General features: G+C 36.9%; 3 protein-coding genes across 9 annotated transcripts; 2 read left to right on the top strand and 1 right to left on the bottom strand.

The window, feature by feature from the left end:
• Nucleotides 1-999: 999 nt before the first annotated feature.
• LOC125203783 (E3 ubiquitin-protein ligase RGLG5) lies at nt 1,000-3,503 on the bottom strand. Its single transcript, XM_048102225.1, has 10 exons — nt 3,106-3,503; nt 2,926-3,010; nt 2,703-2,843; nt 2,404-2,615; nt 2,257-2,336; nt 2,074-2,179; nt 1,859-1,986; nt 1,557-1,755; nt 1,420-1,476; nt 1,000-1,344 (listed from the first exon to the last, which is right to left on the bottom strand). Exons 1-10 carry the CDS (start codon nt 3,397-3,399, stop codon nt 1,261-1,263), a joined length of 1,386 nt encoding a protein of 461 aa, XP_047958182.1. The 5' UTR covers nt 3,400-3,503; the 3' UTR covers nt 1,000-1,260.
• Nucleotides 3,504-7,173: 3,670 nt separating this feature from the next.
• On the top strand, nt 7,174-11,332 carry LOC125205877 (protein-tyrosine-phosphatase MKP1-like). 5 transcript variants are annotated; one of them, XR_007173866.1, is made up of 5 exons: nt 7,176-7,336; nt 7,981-10,136; nt 10,344-10,443; nt 10,985-11,094; nt 11,172-11,332. XR_007173866.1 is itself a non-coding variant. In XM_048105051.1 (3 exons), the coding sequence occupies exons 2-3, from the start codon at nt 8,002-8,004 to the stop codon at nt 10,986-10,988; spliced, it is 2,139 nt and encodes a 712-aa protein (XP_047961008.1). In that variant the 5' UTR covers nt 7,174-7,336; nt 7,981-8,001; the 3' UTR covers nt 10,989-11,332. The 5 variants fall into 5 exon arrangements, 1 of the variants encoding a protein (XP_047961008.1); XR_007173865.1 differs by having other exon boundaries at nt 11,156-11,332; XR_007173867.1 differs by lacking the exon at nt 10,344-10,443 and having other exon boundaries at nt 7,174-7,336.
• Nucleotides 11,333-12,535: 1,203 nt separating this feature from the next.
• LOC125204838 (sufE-like protein 2, chloroplastic) lies at nt 12,536-14,633 on the top strand. Of its 3 annotated transcripts, none has more exons than XM_048103583.1 (2): nt 12,536-13,551; nt 14,442-14,633. In XM_048103583.1, exon 1 carries the CDS (start codon nt 12,870-12,872, stop codon nt 13,539-13,541), a length of 672 nt encoding a protein of 223 aa, XP_047959540.1. In that variant the 5' UTR covers nt 12,536-12,869; the 3' UTR covers nt 13,542-13,551; nt 14,442-14,633. The 3 variants fall into 3 exon arrangements, with proteins under 3 accessions (XP_047959540.1, XP_047959539.1, XP_047959538.1); XM_048103582.1 differs by lacking the exon at nt 14,442-14,633 and adding an exon at nt 13,930-14,104; XM_048103581.1 differs by lacking the exon at nt 14,442-14,633 and adding an exon at nt 13,643-14,104.
• Nucleotides 14,634-14,861: the final 228 nt, after the last annotated feature.

Genomic DNA, 14,861 nt, shown 5'->3' with positions numbered 1-14,861 from the left:
TTTGGACAAATCGAATGAAGTGAGTGAGATTTGAGAATATTAAGAAAAGCTTAATCTATTTTTCTCAACACCAAGCAACCAAATTAGATTTCTTTTCTAAAGTCATGGGCTTGAGGTATATTTCTATACTTTTTACCTATAATATTATTTACTAGTATTTGTATGTAAGATAAAGAATTTAGTGGGAATTTGTTGGTGTTTTGTATATAAGTCGAACAATTCAAAAATTTGTTTGAAAATGAAAATGTAGTGTAGTACACATATTGAGTAGAATTTTTATTCAATGTATGGTGGCGATTTAGTTAGGAATAGAATAAAAGACGTGTCATTGTGATAAATGATCGGTGTTGGTTGTTATGAAAAGAAGAAAGATCTGGTTTGACAGTGAGACTAATTAGTTGATGATGAAATACTTCAGGTTGCTGTGATTCTCGGAGCAGATAGCAACTGAAGGCTGCGTATCAATTCTTGATTCATTTTTGCTAATTAGATGTTAAGTATTGAGTGACTGTGTCAATAGTATCTACTAGTGCTACTAATATTTTGCCATTTCATAGGCATGGTTAGTTCCCAGCTGAAGCTGTTCTTGACTCCTGAGTGTAGGTAGGCCTGATTGTAAGCTCTCTTTCTTGGACTTAGAGAATTAGAGAAGTCCATATCCTTTTCAGTTTAATTATATAATGTGATTTAGCAGATGGATGAAGGAATTGAAATGGTTGCTCATCCTATCTGCTCTGGAATTTTCGATCATCTTGGATGTATGGATGATAACAAAGGTTTCGTTTTGAATTTTGATATCCTTGTTGTTTCCTGCATCTCAACTTTTCTACACGTTTCCAGGGAAGCTAGACTGCATATATGATTGAGAAGGGCTATTTGAGAAACCGGTAAGTGTCTTCTTGTCTAAATAGCTAGCGAAGCTCAGGTGATTCTATCACGGAAAATGCCTTATTGCCTTTTTGCGTTATTGCTCATGAAGATCACACCACTGAGACACGATGAAGGAATGAGAATTCAGTAATAACTCAGAAAACAATCAAGTAAAAAATCCTATCTATCTATCAAATCCAAAAGTAAAAAACTAAAAAAAATGAAGCTCTCAAATCTTGATGTAGAGTGATCTACATCTCCATTATTGATCAGAATCAGATAGAACATTTCTTCAAACTATTTACAGGGGTGCTCGGCACCTTGGATCCTCAGTCGATCCCTGCAATGGTTTCAGGCGACAAAATCTTCAAGACTATCAGCAGTTGATGGCTAAGGATACAGCTTTATTCTGGTTGTGATGATGCTCCTGCAAATCGGACAGTCTTCGAGGTACACTCCACACTCACAACAGGTCTGTTTTGGCACCAAATCCACACACAGTTTAGTGTTTTTACTACTTTATTGAACTGAAATGGCTGCTTTTATTACCTGGTGTCCACAGCCAAAAGCCATGTCTTTCGCGTTGCTGAGGCATATGGGGCAGATCTATTCAAGAAAACACGAGCTTAAAACAGATATGGATTGTCAGAATCACAAGACACCATATTTAGGAGGATTCTTCTTACCTTGCTGTCATAAAGAGAGGTGGAAGATGAGGCTATGCTGTGAGCAGGAGCTGTTGTTTCGTGTGGATCGGGATAGTATGAACCAATTCTGTGGAAACTGCTACTCGAGCTGCTGTAAGGACTGTATCGGTTGCTGCCACCCCTCGCTGTGGAAGGCGGCCGCAGAGCAATTCTGCTCGGATCTTGACCTGTTTGCCGGCTGTTCAAAAACAGACAAAACTGCTAATTAGTACACATTTGTCTGAAGGTAAAATGTATCACGATGATCATGCAGGAAAAAAAATTGATCTAAATTTGTTTACTTTAAAATGTTGAGCTCTAGGGTAGCTTGGTACTGTGTTGGAATCTCCATAAGAGCAGACAGTGCAAACTCTGCCTCTTTTCTTGATTGCTCCACATTTCTTGACATTATGTCTGTGAAGTTGACAAACTGAAACACCCAAAATTGTGAATAATTGGAAAAAAAGAGTAAAATGTAGTACTCTACTTATTAATCTGTGATCCATGGGTGGCTTACTTGAAAGTTGTCGAATGCTCTCTGGGGGAGGTTGTCGTCGAACTCCTTCATCATGTCCCAGGGGCCATCGCCAACACCAACGACAACGATGGACAGCGGATAGTAGCTGGCATTGCTTGTCCAAAGATTGTTAGGATTTGCACAAGTGAAATGTGTTTAATTTGCAAGAGGGATTGTTGTCACCTTGCTCTAACAATTGCATCTACTGTTTGTCTCTCTTGATGGCTGAGTTGTCCATATGGAGTGTCAACACTTCTTGTTACCTAGATCATCACCCATTTTTAGATGAAGATCATAGTTTTGATTGATGGATGAAAGAAGAGAATTTACTTGTCCATCTGCTATAATGAGGAGAACATGGTATTGGCCACGGCTCTCATCGACGATGCTCATAGCCATCTCGATAACCGGGGCGAATGACGTCGGCCCAGAAAGGCGAAGTTGGGGGACTAATTCTCTGTATCGTGTCAGGACCTCCTCGAACCCCTCACAAAACCTTCCGTCCCCATAAAAGCTAAAGACGTCTTGATCGTGTGTCGATGCTATAAAAATGAACTCAGCTGGTAACACGCTTCTCTTTCAACCATGTGTAAATAGTAAAGTCAATGAAAAAAAATGAAAAAAAGTACCATCTCCAAATCCGAAACATGGAATCAAATTATCATCATCAAAAGCAGACAAAGTTTTTCCAATGATTGAGATGGCTTGCTCATAGGGATTTGGTCCACTCCCAATTGTGTGTAAGCTTTTCCTATTGAATGATCTTGCCCCTACAATTATTTTCAAATAATTACTAAAAACTAAAAAAATATCTAAATTAAACAAAATTAAAATTTAGATGAGAAATTCAACCTGTCCACTCATTGCTTTTAGTAAAATCAATGCCAACTATCAGATTTGATGACTCCAATCCCGACCTAGAAAGAGCTTCCGTAACCTAAGACGATACGAAAGATTATTACAAAATGTGAAATTAATTTTTCTAAGATAAAAATAAATAAAAAAATTGACTTGGGTTGACTTCATGCTAACCTGATCGAGAGTTTGGTAGTTATCGGCGATTCTCGAGAATTTCCGGTCAAGACGGCGGCGGGGCGGGGAAGGAGTCGGGGGAGGCGGCACGTAGCTGTAAGCGGGCGGGGTGTGGTGGTGGCGCGGGGTGCAGCACGGGTGGCGCGGCGTGGCGGTGTAAGAAGGCGGCTGGCGGTAAGAGTATTGATGATCATGATCAAATGAAGATGAAGAAGTGAAGAATCTTCTTGCACTTGAATTCTTGTTTCCCATCAAATAAACTATGCCAAAAAACAATATCAGCAAGAACCACATAAAACTGTTTTTTTATTTATGTGATACTCAACTTCTTATGCAGGGATTTAGTGCTTTTGTAGAGTTGCATACTTGCTTTTCTATGCAATATAATAGTGCTATATATATGACTTTTTTGTTGGAAGAATTCATGACTTATCCTATTCCTTTACATTTAAGTAGTTTTATGGTTGTTTGGGAATCGCCTAATTCAGATCTAAAATATGTTTCACTTTGTTAAAATTACTAACTTGGAACTCGAGATCGCATTCATTGTATGGCTGAAAATGATTTTTTTATTCTCATAATAATTAAGGTAATAAAATGCGTTATCCTTGATCTATTGTATTATTAAAACCTGAATTATTTTATTAAAACCTTAACAATATTCGCGGTTCACAAATTGTCCAGATGGCGAAGAGGATTGCACTCATGGCTACAGTGGCGATCATATGGAGGACCCGGAACAAGATTATCTTTGATGGGAAAACTTGACGCAACTAGGGTCATCTTTGAGATCAAAGAAGCACCTATAACATCCTGTACTCACACTTTCTACATGAGCAGGTTCTTCTCCACCTTCCAAATAAATGATGGAGTTAGTTGGATGTTTTGGTATTAGACACACTTTGAGTCACTCATCAGGGAACTCTTTTTCCCCTTGGGGAGTTTTATACCATGAGGTTTTTTCGGCAAGAGGTTTTAACGAGGCCTGCCCACTCTGGGTTTAGATAGGTGACTTGAACTGTGATCATCCTTTTTGGGGCTTGCCCCGTATTGTTCATTTCTCGGTCTTTACCATGTTGGTTTGTACTAGCCAACTTGTGGCTATTTCTCTTGTACTTCCTAGGTTATGCCCGAGTGTATGATGTAAACATTTGGTTTTGGTTCTATTTGATTTATTTATTCATAAAATAAAATAAAATTAAAACCTGATCTCCAAGTATTAACAAAGTGATATAATTTTTAATAATAAGCAAATCTTGAACATGCGAAGACTTGATGCAGTTTGGTCAACGGAAATAAACTTAATATACATGACTTTTTCATAAAGTTCAATTAACTCTCAAATTAAATTTCTAGAAAAGTGATTGTTTTCTATTCACATGCAATTTCCAAGAAACTTTGGTAGAGTTGGAAAACTGCGACAAGTAGTTTCTCACCATTATACCATGAAATAAATATGGTCAGTCAAAAATTATAAAAGTGTAAATGTGTAATTAATTAAAAAGTCGTTTGATTTTGATGCAAGAAATGAGCATCTTGTACGTAATCGTTGAGAGGGCACCACGACAGCCCATTTAGGTCAACTAGCTATCTGCAGTTAAATTTTATTTTATCAATTTCTATATTTTTATACATCACATTGTGAGGAGGAAATGTGTTGTCCATCTTTATCTAATCAGAGGGAATCCAAGAAATTATATGTTATAATGTGGTAGTTACAAATTTGAATGACTTGTTTGTTTGTAGGGATTTTTGGGTCCTACTTAGATATAATCTTGTTATAGATAAGAAAAAAAAGGGTTATGTCTATTGATGAAAGTATTCCTAATTAATCATACCTCCCCTTTTGTTTCTTTGGGTAATACTCGTTTGAATTTGGGCTATTTATAATACTACTACTGAATATTGTTCAACTCTTATAATAATGTCTCATCCATATTTTTATCACGTCGTCTATTTTTTTAAAATTAAATTCGACTAACATTGTTGGTGTATCGAACTTATGTAAAGGGCAGAAAAGGATAATCTAAAAAGCCACTAAAGACCCAATACATTTTGATATTTGTATGATTTGGGCTTATTATCTGGGATTGTATAAGCCCACGAATGGGCTAGGAAATGAAATGACAGGCCAGCTTTCATCTTTGAAATGTGAGTGTGTGTGTGTGTGTCTATAGGGGGAAATTGAAATGATTTTATATTTAATTAAAATATGAGAATTCGCATCATTCTCACATTGTGATTATAACAGCACAAGGAGGAAACATACGAAAGACTCATGATGGATTATTCCGATAGTAATCTGGCATATGGTTCAAAGGTGTAATGTATGCATTTGGCATATAGTGGTATGGTCGGTCAATCACTATAGTGAGTACTTACGTGTTTCGGAAATAACGATTTACGAATGTTTGCATCATTTTTGTCGTAATGTGATGAAATTTTCGGAGCACATTACTTGAGAAAGCCAATGGCTGATAGCTACGGCGATTGATGCAAATGTACGAGGAGAGACATGACTTCCAAGAATGTTAGGGTGTATCATTTGTATGCATTGGAGATGGACATGGAAAATTATCTGCATGAAAATGTCACTTTACTCGCAGTGTTCATGGAGCATGGAGCCCCTACAAGCTAGATGATAGGAGTTGCAAGAAAGAAAGTGTAACGAGTATTTGAGATTTTTCAAGCTTGTTGGTCCATGATTAGAGGTGAAAGGTAAAAAAATATTGTTAATTTTATGTTTCCTTGTAGCATTATTAGTGCTAAAAATTTAGGATGAAATGAAAATTGAATGGACAGGTCAAATATCAATCAAACACATGATTTTATAGGATGATTCATTGAGTAAATCCACATAGGTGAAAGTTGAAACACACAAAACAACCTTCTATATGACATAGCATATGTGAGCACGATTTAACAGTATTTAATTAAGGGTGAATTACCTGTAAAGTCACGAGCTTTTATATAATTTGTCTTTTTCTGTGAATTTTAAATATTGCATGAAAAAGTCATGAACTTCACTCGATTGTGTAAATTTCTCATCCGATCCGATCCGATAGATTTCTGACATAAACATATCATATGTAGCGCGCGAATGCATGACTTGGCAAATGACAAATTTATGTTTCAATTTGAATTGTGGAATTAATGCTACTTTTATGCTGAATACGATTTGTATGTTTTCATTTGTGCTACTTGTACGCTTGTGGTAAGTCCGGTGTTAGAAGTTGCAAAGATAGAAGAAAAACAATAAGAATTAGTGGAGTTGCCAAGTCACGCCTCCGGCGCGCCACGTAGGATAAGTTTGTGTTGGAAATCTGTCGAGTCGGATAGAAAATTTACAAAGTCTGGTAAAGTTCATAACTTTTCATGCAACAATTAAGTTCATAGGAAAAATCAAACTATTTTAATATAGAACTAAAATTGGTCATAAAGCACAAATTGATTAAAGGCTCTTCTCTTTGAGGTGAAACATATGTTTCGTGGCCAGAGTTCATGTGATTTTACTGTCAGGCTGGAACTGGTGGTCGGAGTTTATGTGCTTTGTGGCTGACGAGAGAAGAAGAGAGATAAAGTGAATTTCCTTTTTCATTTTAGTTAATTATGGGTTAATATTCTAATTTAGTCAAAATTTTGCTAATCGTCCGTTGTGCGTTAGTTTTTAATTGAACCGTCCAAAATGAACTGATTTCGGCCTGAGTTGAAATGTGTTGGATGCAATAATTCAAAATATAATGTCTGAGACCAAAATCGTAAAATAGTCATATGCTTATGACCACTTTTGGGCCTTACTCTTGCGTGTATATTTTCATCCTGAATTTATAATAAATATTCGGCGTTATACTATCAATTTCAATAGTATTATTAATCAGTTATTTCAATCTTATTTATTTATTATTTTTTATATAATTAAAATAATTTGTAATTATATTATGGAGTATGAAAATAGTTTATCCATGCAATTAATTTAATTAATAATAATAAAAAAAAAAACCATAGTAATTTGCCAACCTGTAATCTTTGGCTTACTCACTCTCTCTCTTTCCCATCGCTTTCTCTCCATTGAAAAACAGCAACCTTTGTTGAACGGATCTTCTATAATTTTGTATGTGTATCCTCTCTTTAATTATTTAATAATAACAATAGGAAAAAAAGAATCTCCTTTCTCACTTCGCAGTAATCAAATCTATGCTGTTCATGCCCAACGACCAATTCACTAGTTCATGTAAGTTTTCTTTTTAAATCTATTTCTCTTTCAGTTATTGATGCGATTTTTAGCTATTCTATAGTATTTTAGCTCAGATTGGTCTTTGTCGAATCCAATTTTCTCCTTTGATTTTGAGCAATTATTTTTGGTCTCCTGAAAGCTATGTAGTAGGTTTCTTTTTAGTGAGGGGTTTGGGTTAGAAAAATTGGATGAATTATTTGAGATTGGAGCATTAATTATTGACTTTGGGATGTTTTTTTCTGTGAAAAATTTGTTGTTGTGGGGTTTAATTGAATTGGGGAATTTGTGAAAAGCTTCGTCATTTGGGGGTTCATTGCCCTAATTTGATGTGTACTTGTGGGAATCGGGAAGTTAAGTTTAGGGATTTTTTTTTTGGTGGAAATGTGACTGAGATGCGTTGGGCTCTTGTTTATATATAGTACTAATTTTTAGGCTTGATTTTGGTTCATTGCCCTAATTTGATGTGTACTCGTGGGAATTGGGAAGTTCAGTTTAGGTTTTTTTTTTTTTGTATAAATGTGATTGAGATGTGTTGGGCTCTTGTTTTTATGTAGTACTACTAATTTTCTAGGCTTGATTTCGGTGTGGTTTATGATAGGGTTATCGAAAGAAATTCTCAATAGGTTTACTTGGTTTTACAGATTGGCAGTTTAGGTTTTGAGATGTTAAGGGAAGAAGAAAAAGATCAGGGATCCAGTGTTGGTTGGAAGACGTTCTCGAGGTCGGTCTCATGGACTGAGCGTCCACCGAGAAAATCTAATTCTAATTCGCAATGGAATAGCAAGGCGAGGGCGTGTTTGTCACCTCTTCAGCCTCTTTCTATTGCCCGACCAAGTATTGAAGAATGGCCAAGAGCTGGGTCAGATGATTTAGGTGTATGGCCTGATCCTCCGACTCCCGGTGCAAGGCCTGGATCAAAAACACCGCGCGGAACCTCGAGTTCTGATCTACCTCCAAGAGAGTTTAAGTGCAGGAAGGACAAGCTTGCGTTTTTTGACAAGGAGTGCTCAAGGATTTTGGATCATATATATTTGGGAAGTGACGTGATTGCCAAGAACCGTGAGATCCTCCGCCAGAGAGGGATTACCCATGTGCTGAACTGTGTGGGGTTTGTTTGCCCGGAATATTTCAGGAATGAGCTCGTTTATAAGACCCTTTGGCTACAGGACAGTCCGTCTGAGGATATCACTAGTATTCTCTATGATGTGTTCGATTACTTTGAAGATATTCGTGAACAAGGTGGGCGTGTCCTTGTCCACTGTTGTCATGGGGTATCTCGATCAACCTCATTGGTCATTGCATATCTTATGTGGAAAGAAGGGCAGAGTTTTGATGATGCTTTCCAACATGTCAAAACAGCTAGAGGAGTGACTAATCCGAACGTGGGATTCGCTTGCCAACTTTTACAATGCCAGAAGCGTGTGCATGCTTTGCCTGCCAGCCCAACTTCTGTTCTTAGAATGTATCGTATGGCACCTCACTCACCTTATGACCCCCTTCATCTTGTACCGAAAATGTTATGTGAAGCAGAAGCCAACAGGCTCGATTCCCGTGGAGCGTTCATAATTCACATTCCTTCTGCTTTATATATCTGGATAGGGAAGCACTGCTCCTCAGTGATGTCTGACAATGCAAGGGCAGCTGCTTCCCAAATTATTCGTTACGAGAGGTTTAAGGGTCCAGTTATGTTCATCAACGAAGGTGAAGAGACAGTTGAATTTTGGGATGCTTTTGGCCATAGGAAAGGTCTGGCTGAAGGCTGTCATGTGAAACCTGTGGAGATAAATGGGCTCTCTGCAGGGGTTGACATGGCTACTGCTGTTCCATGTCTGAATCAAAGGAAACTTGATGAGTATGATTTGGATTTTGATATCTTCCACATGGCACTTTCTGGTGGGGTCATACCGCCTTGTCCATCATCTGAAACAGGATCCGAGACATGTATTCCTTCCCGAGAGAATGGTTGGAACAGATTAAGAAGTAAGTTTACAGATGACACTGTGAAGGAATTTGCAACAGACTCTGTTGTCTTGCAGGGATGTGATAAAGTTGAACCGGTAGATATGTGTTCAGTGAAAGACACTGTCTCGTCTGCTGATATATCGAGCTCTTCGAGTATGAAGAATGATTCCAAGGATCCATTCGCTTCTTGTGTATCCAGTAGCCTAGGTTCTGATGCTTCTCTAGTGGACTCTCCACCGTTCAATCTGGTGGATTCTTTTTCCTCATTCTTTGTTAGTAAAACGAAATCGAACTCAACGTCGCCGTCAATCTCACCTTCAACATCTGATTATTCAAGTTCCTTTAGCTTCTCACCATCGTCCTCTAATTTGTCTGACTCGTCATTTGTATCTGCTCAACCATCGCCTCACACACTTGAATCAAGTGATAGTGATCATAGTAAAAGAGGTCCTACAGAGGAAAGTCTTCGTTGTGTAGCTGAAAGTACATGTTTACGTGACATCGCAACTTCTCCTCTATCAGGAGAAGCAACCTCCCCTTGTCATGTTTCAAGAGCCGCTGGTTTATGTTCATCCTCTGGACAGAGTTTGCCCTCCCTTGCAGAGCGTAGAGGCAGCAGTCTTCCTTCTCGGATGATCTTGGCCTCCATCGATGAGGAGTCTCATGTTTCAGAAAATTTTCCAAGATTCTTGGAAGATGATGCTGTCAAGGATGTTGACTGTGAAAACTCCCATCCTGGCGTTTCTCTGGAAAGTACAAAGGAAGAACCTATTCGTGATGCAAACGGCCATGTTGCTGATGTTGACTGTCCAACCACATCTCCAGTTGAAAAGAAGTATGACATTTCATGTTACAGCGGATGATATGACAGATGAAAAAACATTAACTACTAATCTAGGAGTATCATTTAAGTCATCTTCTATGCATAAATTGGACATGCTTTAGGCATCTTTAGTTCTAGTCTTCTAGATCAGTTTGTAGTATACTTTTTCTCCTACAAAGCTTTCTGCTCAAATTTCATATTCCTTTTATGTGTGGATAGGGTGTAATGGGACATTGAAGGGAAGTCATAGTTAGATGATTCAGTACAAACGTCATAATTTTCTCTTGAGGAGGCTTTCGGCATAGGTGCTCTAGTTAAGGTAACGTAATCCTCATCTAAACTTATTATACATGCATTGACCATGTTAGGCTGAAAAACTAATATGTACACGCTGGGTGGGGAATGTATTGTGAGCAATCTAAGTCGCAGATTGTACCTATGTGTTTTTTATCATCTATTTTAACCTAGGAAACTGGTGCTCTACTAATCACACTTATCAGTATATGCAAACCAAATCTAGAATTTTCTATATGGGTATCTACTTAAAGCTTCCTGAGTGCTTAATATTGAGGATGCCCCTTTCTTAATATGTCGAAATTTGTAGATGTGTGTATATGTGTGAGAGATGTATGTCTAATGAATATTAAATGTGAAATATTTGTTTTGTCAAGTAGGAGAGTTTGTTTAAATGCATGTATAGTGTTAAGTGTTAACCATACATATGCATTATATGAATCTCTAACATAAATGACCAGCAATTCAAGTCGGATGGACACGTAGATGTTAGATTAGTAATATTGATGACAATCTATTGTGCAGTGACTAAGTTCTTGAATTTGCCTTTTTTCATGTCTTCCCAGATAGTCAAGGAAGGTGAAGAACCATTGTAGCTCCTCAAGCATCTGGCGTGCTTCTTGTTAGACAAGTATCTAGATAGTGGGATCGAGCAACGATGAGAACCACCATTCAGGTAGGCAGCATCTTTATTTTTTTCTCTTTCGAACCTTTGATCACAGCTCTAATGTTGACAGCTCTAATGAGTTGCAGTGGCATCCCAAAGCAGGAGATGTAATGACAGAATTCATTTTTAATTCTAAAAACAGGGAATAATTGTGTATGTTTATAGGAAGGATTTTATACTACAAGTCTTCATGTAATAAGTGCTATACCACCCTTTCTATAATCATCTTCGTCTACTTATGTCGCCATCTCTCTCGCCATACAAGGATTTTGAGCTATGATTTTACTATATTAGTGTTGTCTGCATTCAAGTATTTGATTTATTCGTCGAATGGTTCTTGATTTCAAGGTCTGCATACCTATGCTTATGCTGTTCTTGAAATATGATGCTCTTGAAATGCTTCTGCAAATCCATGATTTAGAGGTCTCTTGCTGCAAATATTATCTAGGGGATTTTGCCCTATTTGAATCAGAAATCATGCTAGTGAAAACTGCACAAATTCACATTGTTCCATGTCCAATTCTTGAAATTTGTAATGATATGTGGACTATGTTCCTCTTTATTAGAAGAGAGTAAGATTAAATGATTTTGTTGACCACTTTTAATATGGAGTATGTAGTATGCAGTGACGCAATTGTTACAATTATTTCATTTTTGTGAAAGGTGATGCACTTGCCCCATTGAGGGAATATTCAAAAGGCCTATAGGAATCTTAATAGTAATATAAAAATATTAAATCAAATAAAGTGCATGGGCACGATAAAAAATTGTACAATTAAGATTCAAATATGTGATCTTTTTATTACGAGATCTTCTTCTAGCCAAATCTTACACTTATCATTACGTCAAGAAAATTATCCATTTAGTTTGATTATATATAAATGTTTGATTATATATGTACAATTATGTATATTTATTATCACTACCCTTTTGGCCTTTGCATAATAGTATGCATTGCTTTTTCTTGCACGCCTTTTCTTATGATTTTTTTGTAGGAAGCTTTCATGCAGCTATCTTAGTCAAGCTTATTAAAAGTTCTAAATCAATTTGGTTACATATTTTCATTATTAGAATCCTTTTGTCGATTGTGTCATGTGACTCACACTAGTATAAATAAATACTTTCATCACATGATATCATTAAATGCCTAGATATACGTTATTCTTAAATATGCTTATATAGAAACATTTTTTTTGAACATAATATCAAATTGTGTTGACCTAACGTTAAATATACACATCAATATAATCCCATATTTCCACACTTCCATTTCATTTCCTCCAATCATTTTTTCCTTATATCTATCTTGATCCTTGAGTGTATATTTCGTCTTGAAAGAAATAATTAAAATAGACTTTAACAAGTCACGCGATATAATAATTTGACTTTATATATTTATTCAATATTTTATTTTTTAAACTGAAAAAAAATCTCACAGATAAAAGAATTTAAATAATCCTGTATCACCAAAATCATGGTACCAAATTAAACTTTCACTAAAATCAAAGCATATCATAAAAAAAAAAAAAAAAAATCTTCCATCATCTACTGACAAATAGTATGGAGCTGCCATATAAGGTCATTTTCAAGATGAATAGCAAACCTATGTAACCATATTCAATCTAGAAACAATAGCCTATCATTATTACTAGTAGTACTCCTACTATATATTTTATCATTACAAAACTGAGAATATCTCGCTTTGTTCATATTTTGCCGCCTTCTTTGAAGGATCTCTCTCAGCGATCTTCTCCATTTCAACTCCGACAAACCCACAAAAAAAAATGGGATCTTTCACAGCAAGAACACACCTTTCTACATCTCCTCCACCCTTCTTCACAAACCCACCAAAAACAAATTTCATGGACGCAGGCCCCTCACACATCCACCTCAATCCGCGAAAACCCGCCTCCAAAAATCCCCCAGTTTCAAGATTTCCCTTAAATCCCACGTCGAAAAATCCAATCTTTCCGCTCTCCTGCGTCGCAATCGAGCATTACAAACCCTCCTCAAGCGTGTCGGAGAAGTTGCAGAGATTAGGCTTCGAGTTCCGATCTCTACCGGCGCCGATTGACAGAGTAAGAAGACTGCTGCAATACGCGGAGATTCTGCCCCCATTCGATGAATCTTGGAGGGTTCAAGAGAATCGGGTGCAGGGGTGCGCGACCCAGGTTTGGCTGGAGGCGGGCATGGACGGGAATGGGGCGATGAGGTTTCGAATCGACAGTGATTCGGAGATTACGAAAGGGTTCTGCTCTTGCCTGATTTGGGTGCTCGACGGCGCTGCGGCGGAGGAGGTGTTGAGCGTGAGGGCGGATGATTTGGTGGCGATGAATGTGGGGCTGCCTAGTAAGGGGAATTCGAGGGTGAATGCGTGGAATAATGTGTTGATGAGTATGCAGAGGAGGACTCAGGTTTTGGTTGAGGAGAGGAGGACATCCTTTTATTTGTTGTAATCAAACTCAGGTATGAAACTTTTGTTGTAAGTACCTTGCAAGAGTTTGAAGGTTTTTTGTTTCAGTTTTGATGCTTGCTTTTGGTGGAATTGCATGTGCAGGTCTCATTGGCTTGTCTTGATTGTGTTGAGAGAGAGAGAGAGATGTGAATTTGGACATGCTTATTGATTTTGTTGAATGCATTTTTCTGATTCATCAGTTTTGAGTGTGTTTGAATGCTTAGCTCATTAGGGACGATTCCATATTTCCATAGTTGATTCATGAGAGGGAGAGAGATCTGCTTGTGAGAAGATCTTTTTGATTAGGGACATCAATGATCACATACACGAATATTATATATATAGGGAGAGATTAGAAGATCACATTACTAAAATATCTTTTGTTTAAGATCCATAGTGATATCTGATGCAATAATCTTGGAAGACCAAAAAGTGGAGTGCGTATTGTATTTCAGTCCAACTTGTGTTCATGATGGTGGTGGTGACTGGTGAGATACTATAATGGAAAGATGTTGTATCCATTTCAATACTACTAATAGTCATGGGGATTGGTTCCATATCTAACTTTCTTGATCTTTATGGCTCCAAACATGCATTACCAAGAATTAAGATTCTTTTCAACTAAGGTGGAGGGCTTGAATCATGACAGATGGTGTTTTCAAAGATGAAATGAATGCAATAAGAACAGAAGCATTTTGATAGGTGACATATAGCTATATATTTTGTCATTGTTCGATAGATCATACTACTACAATGTAATGTGTGTTGAAGTAGGTAGTTTTCTTGATGAAGTGTAATTTGAGTATCCCATATACTAATTTACCAAATTTACAAGTTGGAATATAGAAAACAAGTTATAGTCAAGATTTAAAACGTGAACTAGTTTGCTTAAATTTTGTAGGAATACGAAGTCATTAGATAGCTGTCCTAGCAATTTTTCATTAAAAGTAAAGGCACCGATGACATCCACAAATTATGTTTAGGTAAGAAAATGACACTTCATATGTTTAGCCTTGAAATAGTGCAACACCTCGATTTTCTAATCCATATCTACATTTATACGTTTGAATTACAATGTTTGAAAAGCAACACTTTCGTAGGGAAATGTACTTATAATTTTAAACGTGTATCTATTTCCACTTTTGATTGTTTGAACATTTATATTTTTGTATAGGTATGAATTTATAATATTTACTATTTAAACGTGTATTTATTTTCCACCATATTAGCTCTATTGCGAAATCTACCTCATAGAGGGAATGTTTTTTCTTTTGTTTCTGCAAAAGTGGAAAAAAGATAAGTTGCCCCTTTCACAAATATT

Source organism: Salvia hispanica, chromosome 2 (assembly GCF_023119035.1).
Source record: "Salvia hispanica cultivar TCC Black 2014 chromosome 2, UniMelb_Shisp_WGS_1.0, whole genome shotgun sequence".
Lineage (NCBI taxonomy): Eukaryota > Viridiplantae > Streptophyta > Magnoliopsida > Lamiales > Lamiaceae > Salvia > Salvia hispanica.
This window is presented reverse-complemented; position numbering and strand designations above follow the sequence as displayed.

Excerpts from the sequence above, each read along its gene's own strand:
- LOC125204838 (XM_048103583.1), top strand. The coding sequence starts at position 12,870 with ATGGGATCTTTCACAGCAAGAACACACCTTTCTACATCTCCTCCACCC.
- LOC125203783 (XM_048102225.1), bottom strand. The coding sequence starts at position 3,399 with ATGTGGTTCTTGCTGATATTGTTTTTTGGCATAGTTTATTTGATGGGA. Across the intron at positions 3,011-3,105 it reads ACTACCAAACTCTCGATCAG|GTTACGGAAGCTCTTTCTAG; the intron begins GTTAGCATGAAG and ends GTATCGTCTTAG. Across the intron at positions 2,337-2,403 it reads TCATTATAGCAGATGGACAA|GTAACAAGAAGTGTTGACAC; the intron begins GTAAATTCTCTT and ends GTGATGATCTAG.
- LOC125205877 (XM_048105051.1), top strand. The coding sequence starts at position 8,002 with ATGTTAAGGGAAGAAGAAAAAGATCAGGGATCCAGTGTTGGTTGGAAG.